Raw genomic sequence first — 23924 nt, forward strand, 5'->3', positions numbered from 1 at the left:
CTGGACTTGCATTTCTAAGTATTCTGAACTCCCTAGCTGACCTATTAAGATTAATTACGTAAAGAATGTTCAGATAATGTAGCCCTTGTTCACTGTTTACTGAAACATATATTTAGGACAATTTCATACGATTCTGTATTGTTGTCTACCAGCTATTGATGGTAGACATCAATCTGGCTGGGTGAACAAGGTATTAATTAATTTGGTATGACTAGTCCATTATCACATTACTCTTTATCATAGGAGAAGATAAACTGATTGCTGTTGAGATTTAATTAAGAAAATGTAGTGAAAGTTGGCAAGAGGAAGCTAATTCTAAACGTGTATTATTGTGTCTGCCAATTTATAAATTCTTTCCCACAACCATGCATCTCCAGGTGACAAAATTGCTTTTGAGTAAAAATTGAGACTTTCTTTGTCAATAGCACATAAGGTAAGTGACTTTGTTGATGTCATATAATGGATCACTGGCATAGTGAAAATTGAAACCTAGTTCTCCTCATACTTAACCTAATGTTCTTTTTACTAAATACAGTGTTTTCTGATATAAAGAAAATTAACTTCAGTCACAGTTTCTATGTAGCTGTGGACAAATCTAGAAATGAGTCTGTACTAATAGCTGCTTCTAAACCTTATAAACATATGGAAAGTGGGACAATAGACAGCATGTGGTCAGTAGATAAATAGTTGTTAAAACATAGCAGTGAAAGTGAATTGAGCTATATGCTACCTCTGCTACATAGAATTATAGGGCCAGATTTTCATAATATAAACTCTCTTTTTAAGATATGCTGCTGCTGCTGCCAAGTCACTTCAGTTGTGTCCAACTCTGTGTGACCCCATAGACGGCAGCCCACCAGGAGAAGCTATTTATATTTTTAAGTGAATAATTACAAATACAGAAATCATTTTTAAAATGAGAGCCTTAATGAGAATATGTTTAAAATGCACCTTTTAGTCTTTAGAACAGTTTTACTTATTAGTGTTAGCATCAATCTCTTATCCCACACCTTTTTAATAAGTAATGGGACTTTTTCCCTCTTCATCAAGTGTCAGTGAGCTATTTATAAATAGCTGAATAGTAAATATTATAGGATGTATAAACAGTATAGTCTCTTTCACAGCAACTCAGCTCTGTCTTTATTGAGTGAAAGCAACCAAAGATAATATGTCAATGGATGGGCATAGCTGTGTTACAGTAAAACTTTTATTTGCAAAACACAGGCAGCCGTCTACAAGCCATAGTTTGCCTAGTGTTCGTGTATAAGTGGATCTCAATACTACTGATACATTAGTATCATTTGGGGAGCTTTAAAGAACCATGACCACCGCACTCAGAGATTTTGAATTATTAATAATTATTCTGAGGAGGGGACCACACATTGATGTGTCTCTGAAACTCCTCAGGTGGATTCTAATGTACAGTCAGGGTTGAAAACTATTGATCTATGATCTTTAAAAATCTCAGTGTGATTAATCATCTTTTAAAGGGAAAACAAAGCTCTGTAAACTGTGCTAGGCACAGGGGACACAAAAATAAGTAATACAGAATTCTACCCTTAGAATTAATCTAACACATAAATAGCCTGTGGACACAGCAGGGGAAGGAGAGGGTAGGACGAATTAAGAGAGTAGCATTGAAACATATACATTACTCTGTGTAAAAAAGATAGCTAGTGGGAAGCTGCTGTATAGTACAGGGAGCTCAACCAGGTCCTCTGTGATGACCTAAGGAGTGGGGAGGAGGCTTGGGAAGGAGGGGATATATGTATACTTATAGCTGATTCATGTTGTTGTACAGCAGAAACCAACACAACAATTATCCTCCAATTTAAAAAAATAATTAGTCTAACAGGGTAACAGATATGTAGGATGAACAAATTACATTAACATGAAAGACTGCAGACAGTAAACGGTAAGAAAAAAAGGATGAATGGAAGGGGAGAGGAAATGAACAGAAATGTAGTCGAGGAAAGAATGAATGGTCTGGAGAGTAAGAGAATGGGTTGAATTGGAGAAAACGTAAGTAAGGATTAGGAATAAGAACAGGGTAGTTTAAATGTTATGAGAGAATACATGAGAAAGAGTACGCAATGAAGGCCAGTTTGGTCCATACAGAAATAAGGATCTGTGGTAACTATCACTGCCTTCTAGGTGTTGATGTTGGAACACAAACTGTTGGGGTAATTTAGCTTGGTTTATTTTTTCATGCTTACACATATAGTTATAAGTTATAGAAACTAATGTAATTTTAAAGAAACTAAATAAATGGAAGCTTATGAAGATGAAAATTCTGTTGTAAAAAAAAGGACATATTATTTGCTGGCAGTGTATGATTTTTGTATATTGCCTTTTTGTTTATTCTTCTGTCCTGTCTTATACAAAATAGTGTTCAGTTGACATACACAAATAATAAACCTTTTAAAGTCTTGAGATTTTCAGACTGTATTACATAATACATATTGAGGTAATAACGTTAAGTGTTTTTGGTTTGGGGTGAAGGAGATTTTTAATTCATTTGAAATCCTAGCATTTTAGAGCTGGGAGGGACCTTGAGTATAACTGAGTAACTATGGCTATGAAAGTGCTTTGTAAAATGCAAACTATTTTCTAGGTGCAAGGTAATACCATGTAATACAAACTTTCTTCACTCATATATGAAAAAGTAAAGGAGAATTTTGTTGTCACATGTTTAGTAATAGGCAAAATGAGAAAGCAGTCATCTTCACCCTGGTTTAATCTTTGTTTGCTATATAACAAATCCTTAGAAAAATATTGACATTAAAGAAATAAGAAACCCAGATAGTTCTATAACTACTAAAGTGAATCAGAGGTTTAAAATAATCACACACACACCCACCACCCACCCACCAGGCAGGTATCATTTTATAGGCAAATTATAGCAAACATTCAAGGAATGTATCATTCCAAATTTTCCAGAGAATAAAGTAAGAAGGTATACTCTCTGACTTATTCTTTGCTACCAATATAACCTTGATAATCAAAACCAAGTAAGAATTTTATGAATGAGGAACACTAAAGGCTACCTTCAGCTATGAACATATATACAGATATACAAAATTGAAGGTTAGCAAACTGAATTCAGTTATATGTAAAAAAAAATGATTACACATTGTGACTAAATTATATTGTTTTCCAGCAATGCAAAGTTGATTTTACTTAGAAAAATAGACAAGTGTCACTACCACATTAATAGATTAAAGAAGGTTGTCCTAGTAGAGTCATACAAGTCATTTGCTCAAATTTTACACACATTCATAAATTTTAAAAAGAAAATAGCAAGAAAAGGAACTTTCCATAACTGATAAAGGATGTTTGCAAAGCCAAATGAAAACAAACACAACTCTTAAGGGGAAAATTTAGAAACACTCCAAAATTTTTTTTGGGGGGGCATGCCTTGTGTCATACCAGATCTTAGTTCCCCAACCAGGGATTGAACCCGAGCCCTCTGTAGCAGAAGGGCAGAGTCTTAATGACTGGACTACTAGGGAAGTCCTGAAACACTCCTTTTTAAAATGAGGACCACTTACCATTACACGCGAGTCAGGATGGCTGCTACCCAAAAGTCTACAAGCAATAAATGCTGGAGAGGGTGTGGAGAAAAGGGAACCCTCTTACACTGTTGGTGGGAATGCAAACTAGTACAGCCGCTATGGAGAACAGTGTGGAGATTTCTTAAAAAACTGGAAATAGAACTGCCATATGACCCAGCAGTCCCACTTCTGGGCATACACACCGAGGAAACCAGATCTGAAAGAGACACGTGCACCCCAATGTTCATCACAGCACTGTTTATAATAGCCAGGACATGGAAGCAACCTAGATGTCCATCAGCAGACGAATGGATAAGGAAGCTGTGGTACATATATACCATGGAATATTACTCAGCCATTAAAAAGAATTCATTTGAATCAGTTCTAATGAGATGGATGAAACTGGAGCCCATTATACAGAGTGAAGTAAGCCAGAAAGACAAGGACCAATACAGTGTACTAACACATATATATGGAATTTAGAAAGATGGTAACGATAACCCTATATGCAAAACAGAAAAAGAGACACAGATGTACAGAACAGACTTTTGGACTCTGAGGGAGAAGGTGGGGGTGGGATGTTTCGAGAGAACAGCATCGAAACATGTATATTATCTACGGTGAAACAGATCCCCAGCCCAGGTTGGATGCATGAGACAAGTGCTCAGGGCTGGTGCACTGGGAAGACCCAGAGGGATCAGGTGGAGAGGGAGGAGGGAGGGGGATCGGGATGGGGAATACATGTAAATCCATGGCTGATTCGTGTCAATGTATGGCAAAAACCACTACAATATTGTAAAGTAATTAGCCTCCAACTAATAAAAATAAATGGAAAAAAAATGAGGACCACTGATGGTCTCTTACTACTATTTCTGTTTAATGTTATACAGGCTGCCCTTGCCAATGTGGGGATGTGTGAGTGCCTGTGTGCTCAGTTGTGTCTTGATTCTTTGCGACCCCATGGACTCTAGCCCACTAGGCTTCTCTGTCCTTGGAATTCTCCAGTCAAGAATACTGGAGTGGGTTACCATTTCCTCCTCCAGGGGATCTTCCCAACCCAGGGATCAAACCCACATTGGCAGGTCGGTTCTTTACCACTGCACCACCTAGTGAGAAGGTAAAATCCATGAAAAGCATAAGAGCTTTTTATTGAGGTATAGTTGATGTATTGGCCTCCTGGGTAGCTCAGATGATAAAGAATCTGCCTGCAATGCAGTAGACCCCCATTTGTTTCCTGGGTTGGGAAGTTCCCCCGGAGAAGGGATAGGCTACCCACTCCAGTATTCTTGGGCTTCCCTGGTAGCTCAGATGGTAAAGAATCCTGCAATGCAGCAGACTTTGGTTCCATCCCTGGGTTGGGAAGATCCCCTGGAGGAAGGCATGGCAACCCACTCCAGTATTCTTGCCTGGAGAATCCCATGGACAGAGGAGCCTGGCTGGCTACAGTCCATGGAGTTGCAAAGAGTCGAACACAACTGAGCAACTAGGCACAGCACAACACAGTTGCTGTATTGCTGTACAATATGTTAGTTTCAGGTGTCCTACAGAGTGATTTGATATTTGCATACATTACAAAATGATCACCATAAGTCTAGTGACCACCTGTCCCCAAAGAAAGTTATTATAATGTTTTTATAAAGTTACTATAACTTCTTATTTTGTATATTACATCCCTTTGGCTTACTTGTTTTATTATATAACTGCAAGTTTGTACCTCTTAATTTCCATCACCTATTTCATCCCCCACCCCCTGGCAACAGCTGATTTATTCTATGTATCTGTGAGTCTGTTTTTGTTTCATTTTGTTTGTTGAATTTATTTTAAGATTCCACATATATGTGAGACCATATGGTATTTATATTTCTCTATCTGGCTTATTTCACGTAGCATAATATCCTCTAGATCCATCCATGTTTCAAGTAGCAAGAGATTTCATTACTTTTGATGGCTGAGTAATATTCCACTGTGTGTGTGTGTGTGTGTGTGTGTGTGTGTGTGTGTGTGTGTGTACACACACACCCCACGTCTTCTTTATCCATTAGTCTGTCAATGGACATTTAGCTTGCTTCCATATCTTGGCTATTGTAAATGACATTTCAGTGAACACTGATGTGCATATACCTTTTTGAATTAGTGTTTTTGTTTTCTTCAGGTAAATAGCCAGAAGTAAAATTGCTGGGTCATATGGTAGTTCTGTTTTGAACTTTTTGAGGAACCTCTATATTGTTTTCTATAGAGGCTGCATCAATTTACAATCCCAACAGTGCACAAAGGTACCTTTTGCTTTACATACCTGCCAACATCTATTATTTGTTGTCTTTTTTGATGATAACCATTCTAACAGGTGTGTGGTGGTATCTCATGGTTTTGATTTGCAGTTTCCTAATGATTAGTGATGGAGAAGGCAGTGGCACCCCACTCCAGTACTCGTGCCTGGAAAATCCCATGGACAGAGTGGCCTAGTAGGCTGCAGTCCATGGAGTTGCTAAGAGTCAGACACGACTGAGCAACTTCATTTTCACTTTTCACTTTCTTGCATTGGAGAAGGAAATGGCAACCCACTCCAGTGTTCTTGGCTGGAGAATCCCAGGGATGGAGGAGCCTGGTGGGCTGCCGTCTATGGGGTCGCATAGAGTCAGACATGACTGAAGCGACTTAGCAGCAACAGCAGCAGCAATGATTAGTGATGTTGTGCATCTTTTCATGTCCATTGGTCATCTTTGTGTTGTCTGAGAAAAATAAATGTCTATTCAGGTCCTCTTCCCAGCTTTTAATTTAGTTTTTTTTTCTTTGATATTTGTATAAGTTCTTTGTCTATTTTGGATATTAACCCCTTATTGAATTATCATTTGTAAATACCTTCTCCCATTCAATGGGCTCTCTTCATTTTGTTGATAGTTTCCTTTGCTTTGCAAAAGTTTGACATGGTCACATTTGTTTATTTTTGTTTTCATTTCCCTTGCCTGAGGAGACAGATCCAAAAATATATGCTAAGACCAATGTCAGAGAGCATACTGCCTCTGTTTTCTTTTTAGAAGTTTTAGGGTTTTAGGTCTTACATTTAAGTCTTTAATCCATTTTGAGTTTTATTTTTGTACATGGTGTGAGAAAGTAGTCCAGTTTGATTCTTTTGCATATAGCTATCCAGTATTCCCAATGTCATTTATTGAAGAGGCTGTTTTTCCCCATTGTATATTCTTGCTTCCTTTGTCATGGATTAATTGACCATATAAGCATGGATCACCAGGGCTATATGCTTAGGGGTGCCTCCTATGTGGGTTGTGTGAGCCCTCCTATTGTGAATGACTACTATGGGTGTGCTGGTAGGCAGGGCATCTCCTGGCCTGGTTGGCTGCCAGACCCTATCTTGTGTGGAGGCTGCTGCCCACTGGAAGGTGGGAGCCAGTCCCTGGGCAAGGGATGGGATTGTCGAGTGGGTCCATGGCTAGTGCCAGCCTGCTGGTGGGTGGGCCTGGGTTGCTGCAGGATCAGCTACTTGGTATGGAGGTGTTCCAGGACTGGTGCTGACCAGCTGGTGGGTGGGTAAGCCAGAGACTTCTGCCACAGGGCAAAGCCCCAGTCACACCTGACCCACAGACTCAGCTGTGGAACTTCAAGGATGCAGCAGAGAATGGGGGAGAGGCTGCCCTGGCAAGGTTTCTTTCACCTAAAGGACACCTTCACTTCTCTTGTCTGTGTCATCCCTAACTTTCACTCTTGAGAAAACACTAACTATTGGAGGATCAGAAAGAGGGCATCTGGTGTATTGAGACACCCATTAGCATTTTGATAAGTCCCCCAAGGTGCACCTCGAGATCTCTTGATGTTTTCCATTTGAGGAACTGATGCAGTTCCAGTTCAGGGGTTTCTCCCTGTAGACAGGGCACCCAGTTTGTAAGGCACTGTTTTGCACAAACATCACAGGCTTAGTGGGACTTGGAAGTCACATTTGGGGCATTCTTGCCATTTGGTTTTTTTAATTTCTGGGCATCTCTTTGCCATTTGCCTTTTTTGGGTAACTTCCTGCTGGCGTGATTTGGTTTGGTTTGTTTGCTTTGAGTGCACAGATATTTTGTAGTAATTGCTTCCTCTAAGGTGCCACCTCTAAGTCCCCTAGGAAAAATCCTAAGTGATTGGTAGACCTATCGTTATGATCCAATGAGGAGAAAACAAAAACTTGACAAAACTTTAACAAAGTTTTCTAAGGGGAAACTTGCATTTCTGTCTTGGAGATGTAAATGTTCTATCTGATCTTCCTAGGACAATCTGTGTTTGTGTGTTTGTTCTGTATGTGTTTTGAAAACTCTGACATTTTGGACAAAGGTCACAGGTCTAATGGAACTGGGAAGCCATGTTAATGTGACTCTCTGGCTGGCTAGGTTTTGGTTTATTCTGGTTACTTTGGTAACGCACAGACACCTGATACTAACTGCTTCCTCTAAGGCTTCCTCTATGTTTTCTTGTTTCTTTCTCCTCAAACCCTCTGCGAACAGGCAAGTGGCTGTGGAAGCAACTGAGGAACTCTGGCCAGGGTTACTCTGGTGTGTTCCAAAGGCCCCGCAGCCCACTGTGCCACAGTATCTGCCACCCAAGCTAGTGAAGGCTCTCGTTTCTTTCTGCCTTAAGTTGAGAACCAGGCCAATTAATATTGTGCAAGCACAGGTCAGGCACTTTTAAAAGCCATTAGGGTGCCTGCTGCTTGAAGACTCCCTTGACAGGATAAGGTGGATCACGGAATGGACCAGGCTACTAGGGTATCCACCCCCAACAAGACAACTTCCGTGCAATGCCAGACACATCTGGTTCAAGCCTAACACTGAGCCCACTTTTCCCTGGCCACTGCCTTCCTGGCAAGACTATGAGGTGGATACCTCAGCCTATCTTTCCTATTACCTTCACCTCTTTCCCCCTTGGTCCAGATTGATTTACAAGAGGCTAAGTGTTGCCTCTGAGCCTTCCCAAGAGGCCTTCTTCCCTAAGCTAGAAAAGGAAAAGTAAAACTTTCCAACATAGGTAAATTGGTATGTCAGTCCTTCAATTTCACTGAGGTAGCCACACAATTCTTTTTTTAAAAAGAGAAATACAAAACTATCCTTGTTTTACAAATGTAATCTTTACAGGACCATAAGGGTGGCTCCAAAATTAATCCAAAACCCACCAATCCTTTTACCACTTCCCAAATCTTCCATGTTTATCTTAAGAGGCTTGTAAATATTTTCAAAAAGGGGAAACAAAGTCATCCTAGGAAGACTTGCCTGTATCTTTGAGATGGAAGTGTCCTATCTGGTCTTCTCAGGACCATTCATCTCTGCTGTCTTTTAAAATGCAAATTTTAGAGGGGGTAAACTAGAAGTTGGCTTGTCTAAGATAAATAGAAATCCTAAATGCTTTTTCTGCAAATATTTAGCCATCTAGCCAAGTGAATTTGACTTGTTTCATCTGTCAGAAACCCAATTTTAATGCAACTTCTTTTGTACACTGATGGGTTTTACATTGCTGAACCTGACTCAGGACTGAAATCTTGAAATAAGAACTGAGGTCTCTGTGTGTGTGTATGTGTCTTTGACTTTGGATAATATTGCCTTGGTTGATTTGTAAAAGAGCTCTATTTAATTGACTTAAATAAAAGTATTTACAAACCAAACAATTGAAAATACAAAAGGAATTAAGCTAAGTGAGTTTCAGGCTTACATGAGCTGGGAAATATTTAGAATCAAATTAATATCTGAAATTAATGCTTGTTATTACAAATTTGTCAGCAAGAAAAGGAACTTGGTATGAGGAAACTTTTAAGGACAGAAAATGTAAATGAAATAAGAGCTTTAGATAAATTCTATTAAGGATAATAGTGGCATAGTGGTAAAGAATCTGCCTGCCAATGTAGGAGATGCAGGTTTCATTCCTGGCTTGGAAAGATCCCCTGGAGGAGGAAATGTCAACCCACTCCAGTATTCTTACCTGGAAAACCCCATGGACAGAGGAACTTGGTGGACTACAGTCCATGAGGTCACAGAGTTGGACACGACTGAGCATTCAATATTAAGAGAAAAAAATGACATTATATTCCTATATCATACCTATAAAAAATCAATGCCAGACATATCAAATGCTTAAATTTTCAGATTTAGGGCAAAACTTTTTAGAAAGTATCTGTGTTTGCCTTTGGGATAAGGAAGCATCTTTTGGATAACACACAGAAATGGTAACCATGAAAGAAAGATTAATAAGCTTAACTAGATTAAAATTAAGAACTTCTGGGACTTCCCTGATGGTCCAGTGGCTGACTCCATGCTCCCAGTGTAGAGGGCCCAGGTGCTATTCCTGATCGGGAAACTAGATCCCACATGCCACAGCTAAGAGTTTACATGCCACAGGTAAAAGATCCTGCATGCTTCAGCTAAGACCCAGCACAGCCAAATAAATAAATAAAATATTTTTAAAAGGATAAAACAAAAATTATGAACTTTTGTCCATCAAAAGACACCCCCATGGCGGATTCAAGTCAATGTATGGCAAAACCAGTATAATGTTGTAAAGTAAAATAAATAATTTTTAAAAAGACACCCCCCAAAAATTCAAAAACTGGGTGAAGATGTTTGCAATAGTATAATCAACAAAGGCATTCAGTATATATAAAGAACTAATACAAACAAGAAAAAGACAATCTAGTAGAAAAAAAATTCAAAAATATTAGGAGGTATTTCATGAAAGAGGATGTGTAGATGACTATAGGTATATGAAATGTTGAACATAATTAGTAGTAAGAGAAGTACAAAATAAGACCACGACAGATTGTCATTTTGTATCATTAGATTGACAAAAAATAAGAAATTTAGGAATTTCCCTGGCTATCCAGAGATTAAGACTGTGCTTCCACTGCAGGGGGCACAGGTTCGATCCCCGGTCAGGGAACTAAGATTCCATATGCTGTGTGGTACAGCCAAAATAAATAAATTTAACAGAACCAAAATTTGGAGAGGATGTGGCTCAATGGAATTCTTGCACATTGCTGCTGAAACAGTTAATAGTTTAAATTAATATTTAATATTTAGTAAATATTAATGAATATTTATAGTATTAATAAACTAATTGAAGAGTTAATAAATACTACTTGAGAATAGTTTGGAATTATCCTATAGAGTGACTTCCCTGGTGGTTCAGACAGCAAAGCATCTGCCTACAATGCGGGAGACCCGGATTTGATCCCTGGGTTGGAAAGATCCTCTGGAGAAGGAAACGGCAACCCACTCCAGTATTCTTGCCTGGAAAAATCCCATGGACAGATGAGCATGGTAGGCTCCTACAGTCCATGGGGTCGCAAAGAGTCGGACACGACTGAAGACTTCTTCATCCTATAGAGTGGAACATTTGCATGTTTTATAATCCAGGGTTTCCCTTCTGGATATAATACCTTAGAAAACGTTTGCCTGTGTGTACAAGGAGATATGTAGAAAAAAAATTCATAGTGACTGTTTGTTATGACAAAAGCTGGAAATAATCCAGATGTCCAGCAATATGATGAGGAGTAAATAGAATTGTAGTATATCAACACCCTGGAACATTATTCGCAGTAGAAAAGAGGAAAAAATGCTGTATGCAGCTGCATGGATGAATTTTAAAACCATAATGTTAAGTGGGAAAAAATGTAGCCCTAGAATACCACATTATGGTATTACTCCATTCATTTAAAGTTCAAAAACAAATCCAAATAGTGTACTATTTCGGCAAAAACACTTAAGTGATTTAAAAAAAAAAAAAAAACAAACCTCTATTTAAAAATTTAAGTATATGGTAAAACACAAAGATAAGTGTATGTGATAATGTCAGAGTAGATAGAAGAAAGCTATTGATAATCTAGTTCTCAGGTTTAGTGGTGGACTCAAAGCAGTCAATCTATTTTTTGCTGTGTGATATATACATGTGTATATTATTTTATATATATATCATATTAAAGTAATATATTTCTTTTTCAGAAATCTGCCTGAATATTCGAGATCCTCCAACTAATATAATTATCATCCCAGAAAAGCAGGTGAAACCAGAATGGAGATTGCCAAAATTAAATCACCGTTTTGTTACGAGGTAAAATAGATTCTTGTAAGATATCTCAAATATTTATTTTCACTGTTAGTCACTGAAACAAGGTATTATAATTTGCTCAAAATCTACCCCAAATTATGCTGTAGCAGTTAAATAGATATGATTTTCTTTCATATTTGTAGAATGCTCTTTTGCTGTTTAAAAATAAAATATTTATTTAATAATTTTCCTTCTTTTAGATCAGAACTGGATAAGATGCCAAATAATTCTATCTGTGATGTTATTGGCATTTTGGTTTTTGTAGGAAGGGTCCAGCGGACAAAAAAGAAGGGTAAGCTTTTGATATTGAAAGTCATAAAATGTATTTCAGTGAATAATTCTGTGTTCATATGTGCATAATCCATTGTCTTCATTTATTCTAATGTTCTATCCATATAGATAGCCGTGAAGATTTTTGGTCATATCGCTGGATTCACATTGCTGACGGGACTTCAGAAAAACCATTTATAGTGGAGCTGTTTTCAACATCTCAGCCAGAAATCTTTGAACATATTTACCCAAGTACTCAGTTCAAATATTATTATCATTTTATAGTTGGAAATGGGAGCATTAACTGAAAAAAAACAGTAGAGTATACTAACTTACAGAATGCCATGATACTGAGCTAGCAAATTCAAGCAGTCTGATAGCACATAATACATTTTTTCTATATTAATATTATAAATGGTATTATAGATACTAGCTGTCTTCTGGTTTTCTATTCAGAATTAATTTGGGATTGAAACTAGTTTTTTTCAATTCTCACTTTTAGCATTTTAGACATAAAAGCTTAAAATTCAGTGAAACTAAAGCATAGACCATTTCCTTTGTATCCATTTGGAAATTGAATTAATAGACCCCATTTAAGACAATGAAGACTTTACTAATGTAGAATTAACTGGTAGAGGATTGGGAAACTATGTAATTAAATAATGACAGTGGTAAGTATGATGTCCTTTGAGTATGAAATTAATATTAGGTTAATGGTGTTAAACCACCTGGTCAATATTTTACTTACTTTGGTGTTGATTTTTCCCCTTATTATTCATATACATAGGTATTTTTTCCACTTCTTTTATTTATTTCAAGACATTTAAAGTATGTCCTACATTTAAAGTATGTCCTACTATGTATTTTATGTAACAACTTAGTCTACAAATCTATTTTGATGAGGAAAAATATATTTAATACTTTCTTATAACAACTTCAGTGAAATTTTTCCTTGTTTGAATTTGTAACATAAAGCTAGTTTAGATATGGTGAGCTATTTTCCAAATGACTATATGAATGAAATACTGATTGTTAAATGCTTGCCAAAATTGGGAAAATTCTCAATCTTGACCACATGTATTTTTTTTGATCAGCAACAACATAGAGATGGTAGAACATCGGGATACCAAGAGACCATATATGGGGCTGTTCTGCTACCCCTTATTCTCTATTGTAAAATAGTATTACTCACTATTCAGATATTACCTCATTAGAATCCATCTTATGCCTGTGAGATTAAATTTTATATATATATATATGAATAGAACTAAATATTTCCCCAACTATGATTGAAGGGGAGAGCAGAAGGGGAGTTTTGACCAAAACCAAGGTATGGGTTTCCAAGGTAAGTGGGGCTTTGACCTTTCATATAGCTTCTCTCAGGGCATAGATGGTTGATAGTGATGATTGCTCATGACAATTTAGATGGGTTTTATGGCCAGGTCCCTCTCTCTTTATAGCCACTGTAGCTGTTTTAATAGCTAACGGACACAGGTTTTGGCAAATGATTTTTCACAGAAATGTTGCCATGTAGTCACATTCTATTTCTTATGGAAACATGAAATATATCTTTTAAGAAAAGTTTATATGGAGCTTAGTGAGATTTACTCTAGTACAAGAGTTGACAACAATCACTGTTCATTTTCATCTTTTGATTAAGAGTGAAGGAAAAAATTGTGAAATAAATGGTGAATATTAAGGAACTTCAGGCCTATGAAGGAGAACATGACTAAGGATTTTCTGGAACAGTACCAGAATCCTTTGGTAGTAGAGCATCTGTTTTACTTTGTATGTGTGTGTGCTCAGAATCACAGGCTTTGGCGATTCATGGTGCTGTGGAAGGCCCATGGTGTGTGTGTGCTGGGGCACCGCTGGCCCAGGGCCACCTTTTTTACTTTTCATTAAGGAAAGTGAAGAACTAAGGGGAAATTTTTTTCACTGCTTACTATATATTAGTTGCTCATAAATGTTAATTAATTTTGTACTTGCAGTTACCTTTTAAAGAAGTGATGTTTTTACAAATTTATGGGTGAGGAAATAAAGGTCAAGAGAGATTTTAAACAGCTAGAAGGTGTTTAGGTTCAAATGTCTTATTTTTAGCAATCATGAAATTAAAATGAGAGATTTCTTTAGTATTCTTATGTCAGCATCTTCAATCATGAATACTCACATCTTTGTACAGTTTTTGAAATAAGTGAAAAACAATATAAATCAAGAGAATTATTCTTAGTCATTTGAACGGATTTTATTTCTTTGCATTGCTCCAAATTAAAGAACTAGTAAATGAGAGATACAGGAAATAAATTTATAGATATTATCATGCTCTAGGGAAATATTTATTCTCAAATGAGAGCTTACTGTTGATAGGAAATTGCAAGTATTTATATTTTATTTCTTCATTTCCTAATTTGTAAGACAACTGTTTTGGCACATGGTAAGTTAAAATTTTAAAGATATTGTTGGATAAGTAAACTCTTCCTAAATAACCTGATAGTTAAAGAACAGTTGATAGCTTTTGAAAGTGGTTGAAATCTGAAGACACGATAATCTTATTTTCAAGGATTCTTTTTAGTCTATCTAGTTGGTGAGGAAAGCCAACAGAAAAGAATACGTGGTAGAAGCCCTGTCTTTGAGATTTAAAGTCTAATTGAGAGAAACACAATTAAAACACTTGCATAAACAAGTTCACATTAATAGTGTGTAGCCCTATCTGATGGAAAGAGAGAGTAATTTCGGGGATCAAGGTTAGATTGGGTTAATCAGTGAAAACATCATGGAGAAGCTCAGTTTTTTTTCTCTGTAGGAAATAATGGTTCACACTCTGTTGTGTGGCCAATTATAAGACTTTTGCTCTTCAACTGTCCAGCAAGCAGGGCCTTCAGTTATGTGCAGCTGCTATATTAATACTTCCTAAAGGAAAAGTGTTAGATCCTTGTTGCTCCAAGTGTGGTCAAAGGGCTAACAGCACTAGTATCACCTAAGATCTCACTAGCAAAGAATTTCAGGCCCCACACTAAAACTACTGAATCTGAATTTACATTTTAACAATTTTCCCAAGTCATTCCCGAGTTCAGTAAAACTTGAGAAGCGCTCTGTTAGATCGTAATCTAGGTATTTCCCTTTGAAATGCAAAAATAATTTCATAAGTTTTCTTTTCCTGCAGTGACATATTTCATGTGTACACAGCTGAAAGTTGTCAAAAATGATGCTCAAGTACCTAAACTGCTTTACCTGACCACAACAAATGAGAGTCATATATTTATTACTGGTAAGCAATTTCTTTGTATATACTTAATTGGAAATCTAATATATTTTCTCTTCATTAAATTGAATTTTCTATTATAACATTCAACCACAGGATAGCCTTATTTTGATCTCCTTCACTATAAGATTGGTTTAACAAAGAATATGTGTGTGTGTGCACGCATGTGCACAGTAGTTGCTGTCGTGTCTGACTCTTTGCAACCCCGTGGACTGTATAGCCCATCAGGCTCCTCTGTCCATGGAATTCTCCAGGCATGAATACTGGAGTGGGTTGCCATTCCCTTCGCTAGGGGATCTTCCCAACCCAGGGATCGAACCTGGGTCTTCTGCATTGCAGGCAGATTCTTTACCATCTGAGCACCAGGAAGCCCCAACAAAGAATATACAGCCTATGAAATCTATTGCTTCAAGATGATTTACAGTTCAAGCAACGATTTTCTGACTTCTGAAGAATTTTATGTCCTTTGGTTAACTTTAATTCCTGCTTAATGTTAAGTTAGATAATCATAAATGGCTTCATAGATTGAAGACTGTTTGGCCCTGTATCATAATAAGGATTCAACTAACAGTAGTTTTAAAATATTAAAATGAAAATGTATGTTAAATTTTGGTCCCCAGACTTGCATTTTACTTACATAGCAAGCAAAGTCTCACTGCTTATCTACAAGTTTATTATTTTTTTCCATTCCCTCTGATAGTGTGGGCAAGAAAATCAGATGAGTGAGAGTACTGTGGAATGTTGTACTTACTAGAATACTACCATCTTGGTAATTAGGAAATTTGTCAAAGAAGAGTCCTAGGAAGGATGTAATACACATCTTTGTTTATACCTCATTTTATAAATATGAATAATATCAGATCTAATATATACCAATAATATCAGATGTAGATGACACTTAAGTACATTTCAAAAGCATGAATTTAAATGCTAAGCTATATTCACAGAAAATTTAGTTCATATGTGCTATCATACCTTCAGGTTAATACATAAAAATTGGTTAAGAAGATGCTAACCAGTTGGATAGTTAGAAAAGTCCAGGCTATCAGTTTTCTTTCTCTTCTGGCTTTTTTTGGTATCCTACAGACAGCTACAGTGTAGTCCACTGAAACTGTAATATGTTTGATTTCCTTCTAGATTTAGGATTTATTAACCATCTTTGATAATTTTTGTATGCATATTCAGTATAATTATGTGCTACATAGTGAATAAGTTGACTTCTTTTCTTGGTGACATAAGATTGATCTTATATTAAAATGTTTTTATACACAAAAAAGTCCAGGCAGTTTACTACAGTGATTTGTTTTTTTTTTCCCCTTATTTTTTACCCTTCATGCAATGAGGTCATAAAGGCCAGCCGTATGCCAATGATGCCAAGGTAAAAAACTTTATTCAGTGGATTAAAGCGAAGAACGATTCTGGCGAAGTGAAGAATACTGTTATGGGTGGATATTACCCCTATCCACCAGTGCCAGAGACATTTTTGAAGTATAGTAGTTCTCTTAAAGGTACTGATGAAATTACTAGTCGTTTATGATTATATGCTATATGTATGGTATATGCTTGTCATTTAGTCATCTTTATTCTTTAGTTTGAGTAGGCCAAAATGTAGCAACACTCAGTGTTAATAATTTGATCTTTATCAAGATATAAAAACATATGTCATGTCCCATAAAGGTGGATATTTTGATTTTATTAGACTGTAAGAAAAAAGGAATATAGACTGACTAAATGGAGATAATATCTTGATTTAAGGTCTTTGAGATAAATTGGTAGATCCCAACTCCTATAACATTATTTAGATTAAACATATGAAAGGAAACATTGGACAATTTGATATCAAGATACAGAAAACTGTATTAGGCCACTTTTATGGAATGATACATAGATATCCCTTGGTATCCATAGAGGATTGGTTCAAGGAGCCCCATGGATACCTAAATCTACAGATGCTTAAATGCCTTACATAAGGGATATATAGTGATTACAGTTGGCTCTTTGTATCCGCAGGTTTGCAAAACTTATGGATGACTGTATATTGGATATAACACAGTTGAGGCTCCACCTTTAAATAAAAATGATATCAAAATTAGTGAGATTCAGAATAAGTACTGATGAGAGACAACGTTAATTTATTTTAGTAGAATTAAAATATGATAGTTGAAAGGTTTAGCATCTATTCTTTTTGACAAGCTATGGGATAATTGCACAGCTTTGGAAAAAAAGAAACTTTGAAATACTGATCTATCATCAGCTAAATATTGGCATTCTTCTATACTTCATAATGCCAGCAATATGTAGTATCTGCTATATATAACATATAGAATATAGAATATATTAACATGTGCTTCTATGCAATGGCTAAGAAACACTTTATAGTTTGAAGTATGATATATAAATTACATTTAATATGTAAAATTTCTGTTTCAAATTAAGACAGCAGACTAGAAGACTGTATCACAATTTAACTGAAATATGCTTTGTTAGTTTTACTGACATTACATAAGGGGATGCCAAATATAAGCACAAAGTCTCACATATTTAAGTTATGTAGCAAGTTTATAATTTTCATGTTGTGAAATTACATTGCAAATCTAATTCTTATTTTTGTCATTTCAGTTCTTTAAAACTTAAAATTTCCTTGGAATTACTCTTTTGCAGTTGAATCACTCTTGACAGCTCTAAGTGAAGTAAAGGTGGAGATTGAAGACTTGCAGTATAGGGAACAAAAGCGCATTGCAATTCAGGGAATAATTACCGTTATAAAGTATGTCCCGCATAGCAGTGCAACTGAAAGTGCCTCAGCATCTGAAACACTACGGGTATGGTGCCCGAGGATTAATAGTATATCTCTGAAAGCACTGTGTTTGTAATCACAGTTGGTATTACATCTTGTATAATTCATTCAGAACTCACATGTATTAACTCTTAATGATGTAAACCTAAAAGGAAAAGCTTCATTTTTAGTTTGTTTTCTTTTTATGTCATTTATTTTGGAGCAATCTGGACTGAAAGTCACAGCCTCTGATATTTCCCTAGGCCCTCCAAACTTGGTATCTTGTTTTTGCTTTCTATGTAATATGAGCCTGTCATGATAGCCTTTATTTAGATTTCCAGGTGGTATTTATGATTACATTCATTTCTTACCTTTTGTCCAGGCCGAAAGTATAGGTACATTCCCACTGAAAGTTTTTAGCTCTATTGTCAGACTTGGCAGTTCTACCCAGATTTTATTAAGAGGTAGCAGTGACTCTGGGAGGATAAATGCTATAGAAGAGGCCACTTCTGGACTCTAGGCAAAATCAAGACAAGTTAATTTTTTTCATGAGTTTATGTTTTTAAAAGTTATTTCTAAGATTACTATTCTTATGGAAAGAAGCATCTAATCCAACTTTACAGTTATATAAGAAAGACTTTTGTTTTTCTGTTTGAAATATGTTACTAGCAGTTAGATTAAGATAAATCAACTTTATAAAAGCATTGTTATGATTACAGTTTTGTTACAACTCAAGTTATGAAAAATGAATACACTAAAAGTGTAGAGTCTTTTAAGAGAGAAATAATTTTTGTGAATTAGTTTAAAATGTTTTCTTCAAATTTTTGGTTTTAGAATGCTAACCGACCCTCAACATCTGAAGCAGCTAGAAAAGAAAGTCAAAGTCAGGAAAAAGATGGTAAACGTCATCACGATGATGGTTCTGGAAGTTCTCAGTGTTGTCGTTCTGCACATGCAAGTTCAAGCCCTGTCACGAAGAAAAAAATTATGCAAACCCCAAGTGGCAAACAGTAAGTCATTTGTATTAAGTATATACATAGCATATGCTTTTTCATTTGTTTCTATCCCACAGAATGAGCAGTGCTACTAGAAGTCGTATAGTTTTCTACGGCTGCCAAAGTCCAAAATCAAGGTATAGGCAGGGTGGGTTCCCTCTGAAGGCTATGAGGAAGACTCTGTTCCATGCATCTCCCTTAGCTTCTAGTGGTTTAGTGGCAATCTTTAGCATTCCTTGGCTTATGGAAGTTATTACTTGAATCTCTGCCTTGGTCTTCACATGGCATTCTCCCTGTGGGTATATATGTGTCCAAGTTTTTCTTTAAGGACACCAACCATATTGGATTAGGGACCCGCTCTGGAGTACCAGTCTACTTTAGTATGAACTCATTTTAACTGATTACATCTTCAATGACCCTACTTCCAAATAAGGTCATATTCTTATGGTCCTTGAACATGTAATTGGTTACATATTGGTAGTCAAGGTGGTGTTTGGCAGGAACATAATTCAGTCCTTAACAGTCTGCCCTCTAAAAACTCATGTCCTTCTCACATATAACATACATTCACTCTATCAGAACATCCCCCAAAGTCTTAATCTATACCAGTATTAACTCTCATTCCTAAATATCATATAAATCTCATATGGATGAGATGTAGGGTGTTTCATCCTGGAACAAAATTCTTTTCCATCTGTGAGCCTATGAAACTAGACATATTACCTTCCAAAATACAATGATGGGACAGACATAGGATAAGTATTCCCATTTCAAGAGGGAGAAATTGGGAAGAAAAAGGAGGTTATGGGTCACAGGCAAATTTGAAACCTAGCAAGGCAAATACCATTTGGCCTTAAGGCCCCAGAATTATCCTCTCTGGCAGAGTACTGTGTCCTTTGGGCCCACTGAGATGGCAGCCCCACTCCCATGGCACTGAGTGGTGGTACTGCACTCTGGAACTGAGAAAGTGGCCCTGGCTTCTGGAATTCAGGAGGTGTCCCTGCCTCCTAGAATGGAGGAAATGGCATCACTCCTCAGGGTCATTTTTCCCTTTTCTTGAAGAATAGTACTTGATCACAGCTAGATATCTCTGTCAGCTCATTTCCTGACTGTAGAATCCCAAAAGTCCAATGGCATTGCATTCCTGCATTTCTTCCCACCTATGTCCCTTTCAGTTGAAGCTAATAGCATGCCTACTGAGTTGGTTGACTGGATCCACAAGTTGTAATCTCTTGGGCAAATGGTTATCTAGCAATGCTCTTAGTGTGCTTCCCAAAGCAAGCTTTCATATGTTTTCCAATATTGAGAGGCTGATAATTTTTCAAGTATTGATGTTTCTTTTTTTGTTTTTATTTCATTTTTTTTGGCCATGCTGCACAGCTTGTGGGATCTTAGTTCCCCACCCAGGGATTGAACCCAGGCCCTTGGCAGTGAAAGTGTGGAGTCCTAACCACTGGACCTCCAGGGAATTCCTTGATTCTTTTTTTCTTAACAATTCCTTTTCAACTCTTCTCCCTTCTTGTATTTTACTATAAGCATCAAGAAGAAACCAGACTGTGTCTTCATCACTTTGCTTAGAAATCTCTTCATCTAAATATACAAGTTCATCTTATACATGTTTCACTTGGCATCCAACAGAATACAGTTTGGCCACGTACTTTGCCACTTTGTATTAAGGATTATCTTTCACTCAGTTTCCAATAACATTTCTGTCTGAAACCTTACCAGAAGCAAAATTTACATTAACATTTCTAGTTCTGTTCATGACACTGAATGTATTCTCTTAGACAGCAGAAACTTTCTCTACCACTCCTTTTCTTTCAGAGCTCTCAAGAGATTCTCCTTCAAAATCCATATGTCTACCAACATTCTCTTGAGGGCTATCTAGGCTTTTTATGTTATGCATCTCAAAAGCCTTCCCAACCCAGGGAATGAACTCATATCTCTTGGCATCTCCTGCATTGCAGGTGGATTCTTTACTGCTGAGCCACCGGGAAAGCCCCCTTCACTTAATACCCAATTCCAAAGCCACTTCTATGTTTTTATGTATTTGTTATAGCAGCACACCACTTAGTGATACCAAAATCTGTATTAATTTTCTAGGGCTGCTATAACAAAGTACCACAAACAGACTTACACAACAGAAATTTATTGTTTCACAGCTTTGTAAGTCCAAAATCAAGGTATCAGTAGAATGGATTCCTTTTGAGGGCTGTGAGAAAGTCTGCCCCACGCCTTACCCCTAGCATCTGGTGATTTGCTAGCCATCTCTGGCTTTCCTTGGCTTGTATAAATATCACTCCAATCTCTGTGTCCAAATTTCCCCATGTGATAAGGGCATCAGTCATTGGATTAGGGGCCCACCCTACTCTAATATGACCACATCTTAACTAAATTACATCTTCAGTGACCCTATATCTAAGTAAGGTCAAATTCCAAAGTAATGGGGGTTAGGACTTCAGTGTGAATATTGAGGGGGCACAGTTCAACCCATAACATAAGCTCTTATCTGCCATGTTCAGCATGGACTAATTGAATGTAAGTTTAAAGTAGGGAATTACAAAAAGAAAATAACCATTTTTGTCTTTTTTTAATTCTACATATAAGGGAGATCATACAGTATCTGTCTTTCCTAGTCTGACTTATTTCACTTAGTATGATAATCTCCGGGTCCATCCATGTTGTTACAAATGATAAGATTTCATCTTTTTATGGCTGAGTAGTATTCCACTGTATATACAACATCTTTATCCATCTGTGATGAGCACTTAGATTATTTCCATTATCTTGGCTGTTACCAATATTGCTGTTGTGAACATAGGGGTGCATGTATCTTTTCTATTTTTTAAATTTTTTGACCATGCCATGAAGCTTGCAGGATCTTAGTTCCACAAACAGGTATCAAACCCGTGCCCCCTGCAGTGGAAGCACAGAGTCTTAACCACTGGACCGCCAAGGAAGTCCCAGCTGTCTTTTTGATAACAGACATTCTGACAGGTGTGAAGATTTGAGATGATAATCTCATTGTGGTGTTCATTTGCATTTCCTTGATAATTAGTAATGTTGAACATCTTTTCCTGTCGCTGTTGGCTATCTGTATGACTTCTTTGGAAAAAAGTCTATTCAGGTCCTCTGCTTATTTTTTATTTAGATTGTTTATTTTTTTGAAGCTGAGTTGTATGAGTTTTTTATATATTATGTATCTTAACCCCTGATGGGATATGTGATTTGCAAATACCTTCTCTCATTTGGTAAGTTGTCTTTTCATTTTGTTGCTGGTTTTCTTTGCCATGCAAAAACTTTTTAGTTTAATGTAGTCCCATTTGTGTTTATTTTTGGTTTTGTTTCCCTTGCCTGAGGAGACCTATCTATACAGATGATTCTAAAACCAAAGTCAAAGATCATACTGCCTATGTTTTCTTCTATGAGTTTTATGGTCTCAAGACCTACATTCAAGTCTTGTCTTTATTTTGAGTTAATTTTTTGTGTGGTGGAAGATAGTGGTCCAGTTTCATTTTTTTGCATGTGACTGTCCAGTTTTCCCAATACCATTTATTGAAGAGACTTCTTCCACCATTGTATGTTCTTTGTTCCCATGTTATAAATAAATTGTTCATATATGTATGAGTTTATTTCTGAGATCTCAGTTCTGTTTCATTGATTGATGTGTCAGTTTTTCTGCCAATATCATATTGTTTTGATTATTATAGCTGTGTATATAGTGTGAAATCAGGAAGTATGATACCTCCAGTTTTGTTCTCATGATTGCTTTGGTTATTTGGGGTCTACTGTGGTTCCAAATAAATTTTTGAATTTTTTGTTCTATTTCTGGGAAAAATGTCTTTGGGATTTTGATAGGAATTATAGTGAATCTGTAGATTGCTTTAGGTGATATGGACATTTTAAATTAGGAAGCATTCCCTTCAATTTTTTGGAAGAATTTTAAAAGATAGGTATTAAATCATCTTTGAATGTTTGGTAGAATTCACTTATGAAGCTGTCTGGTCCTGGAGTTTTGGTTTGGGGGTGGTTTTTTATTGTTTGATCATTTACTGATCACTATACTAGTGATCAGTCTATTCAGATTTTCTGTTTCTTCATGATTCAGTCTTAGAAGCTTGTATGATTCTAAAATCTGTCCATTTCTTCTAACTTGTCCAATTTTAGGCTTCAAGTCTATTTTGTCTGATATGAGTATGGCTACACCTGCTTTCTTTTGTCTACCCTTTGCTTGAAGCATCATCTTGCATGCCTTCATTTTGACCTTATGTTTCTCTTTATAGAGTTGAGATGAGTCTCCTGGAGGCAACATATAATTGTGTCTTGCTTTTTAATCCATCCAGCCACTGTATCTTTTGATTGATGAATTCAATCCATTTACATTTAGGGTGGTTACTGATAGATGAGGATTTAGTTACTGCCATCTTATCATCTGTTTTCAAATGGTTGCTCTCCTGTTGTTGTTCAGTCGCTCAGTCCTGTCTGACTCTTTGTGGCCCAATGGACTGCAGCACGCCAAGTTTCCGTGTCCTTCACTACCTCCTGGAGTTTGCTCAAACTCATGTCCATTGCTGCTGCTGCTGCTAAGTTGCTTCAGTTGTGTCTGACTCTGTGCAGCCCCTCAGACAGCAGCCCACCAAGCTCTCCTATCCCTGGGATTCTCCAGGCAAGAATAGTGGAGTGGGTTGTCATTTCCTTCTCCAATGCATGCACGCATGCTAAGTTGCTTCAGTCATGTCCGACTGTATGTGACCTTATGGACAGCAGCCCACCAGGCTCCTCTGTCCACAGGATTCTCCAGGCAAGAATACTGGAGTGGGTTGCCAGTTCCTTCTCTCCATGTCCATTGAGTGCCATCCAACCATCTCACCCTCTGTCACCCCGTTCTCCTCCTGCCCTCAATCTTTCCCGGCATCAGGGTCTTTTCAAATGAGTCAGCTCTTCGCATCAGGTGACCAAAGTATTGGAAGTTCAGCTTCAGCGTCAGT

The 23924-nt window shown here is 37.0% G+C and overlaps 1 protein-coding gene across 2 annotated transcripts in view; it reads left to right on the forward strand.

Moving 5' to 3' along the window:
• The window catches only part of RADX (RPA1 related single stranded DNA binding protein, X-linked), a 74139-nt gene that overhangs the window by 11773 nt on the left and 38442 nt on the right, over positions 1–23924 (forward strand). For both annotated transcript variants that reach the window (XM_043896456.1, XM_043896457.1), the window contains exons 4-10: positions 11528–11636; positions 11834–11925; positions 12033–12155; positions 15067–15171; positions 16509–16673; positions 17827–17987; positions 18776–18951. In XM_043896456.1, the coding sequence (XP_043752391.1) occupies positions 11528–11636; positions 11834–11925; positions 12033–12155; positions 15067–15171; positions 16509–16673; positions 17827–17987; positions 18776–18951 (931 nt within the window). The remainder of the gene's footprint in view (positions 1–11527; positions 11637–11833; positions 11926–12032; positions 12156–15066; positions 15172–16508; positions 16674–17826; positions 17988–18775; positions 18952–23924) is intronic.

This window comes from Cervus elaphus, chromosome X (assembly GCF_910594005.1).
Source record: "Cervus elaphus chromosome X, mCerEla1.1, whole genome shotgun sequence".
NCBI classification, from domain to species: domain Eukaryota; kingdom Metazoa; phylum Chordata; class Mammalia; order Artiodactyla; family Cervidae; genus Cervus; species Cervus elaphus.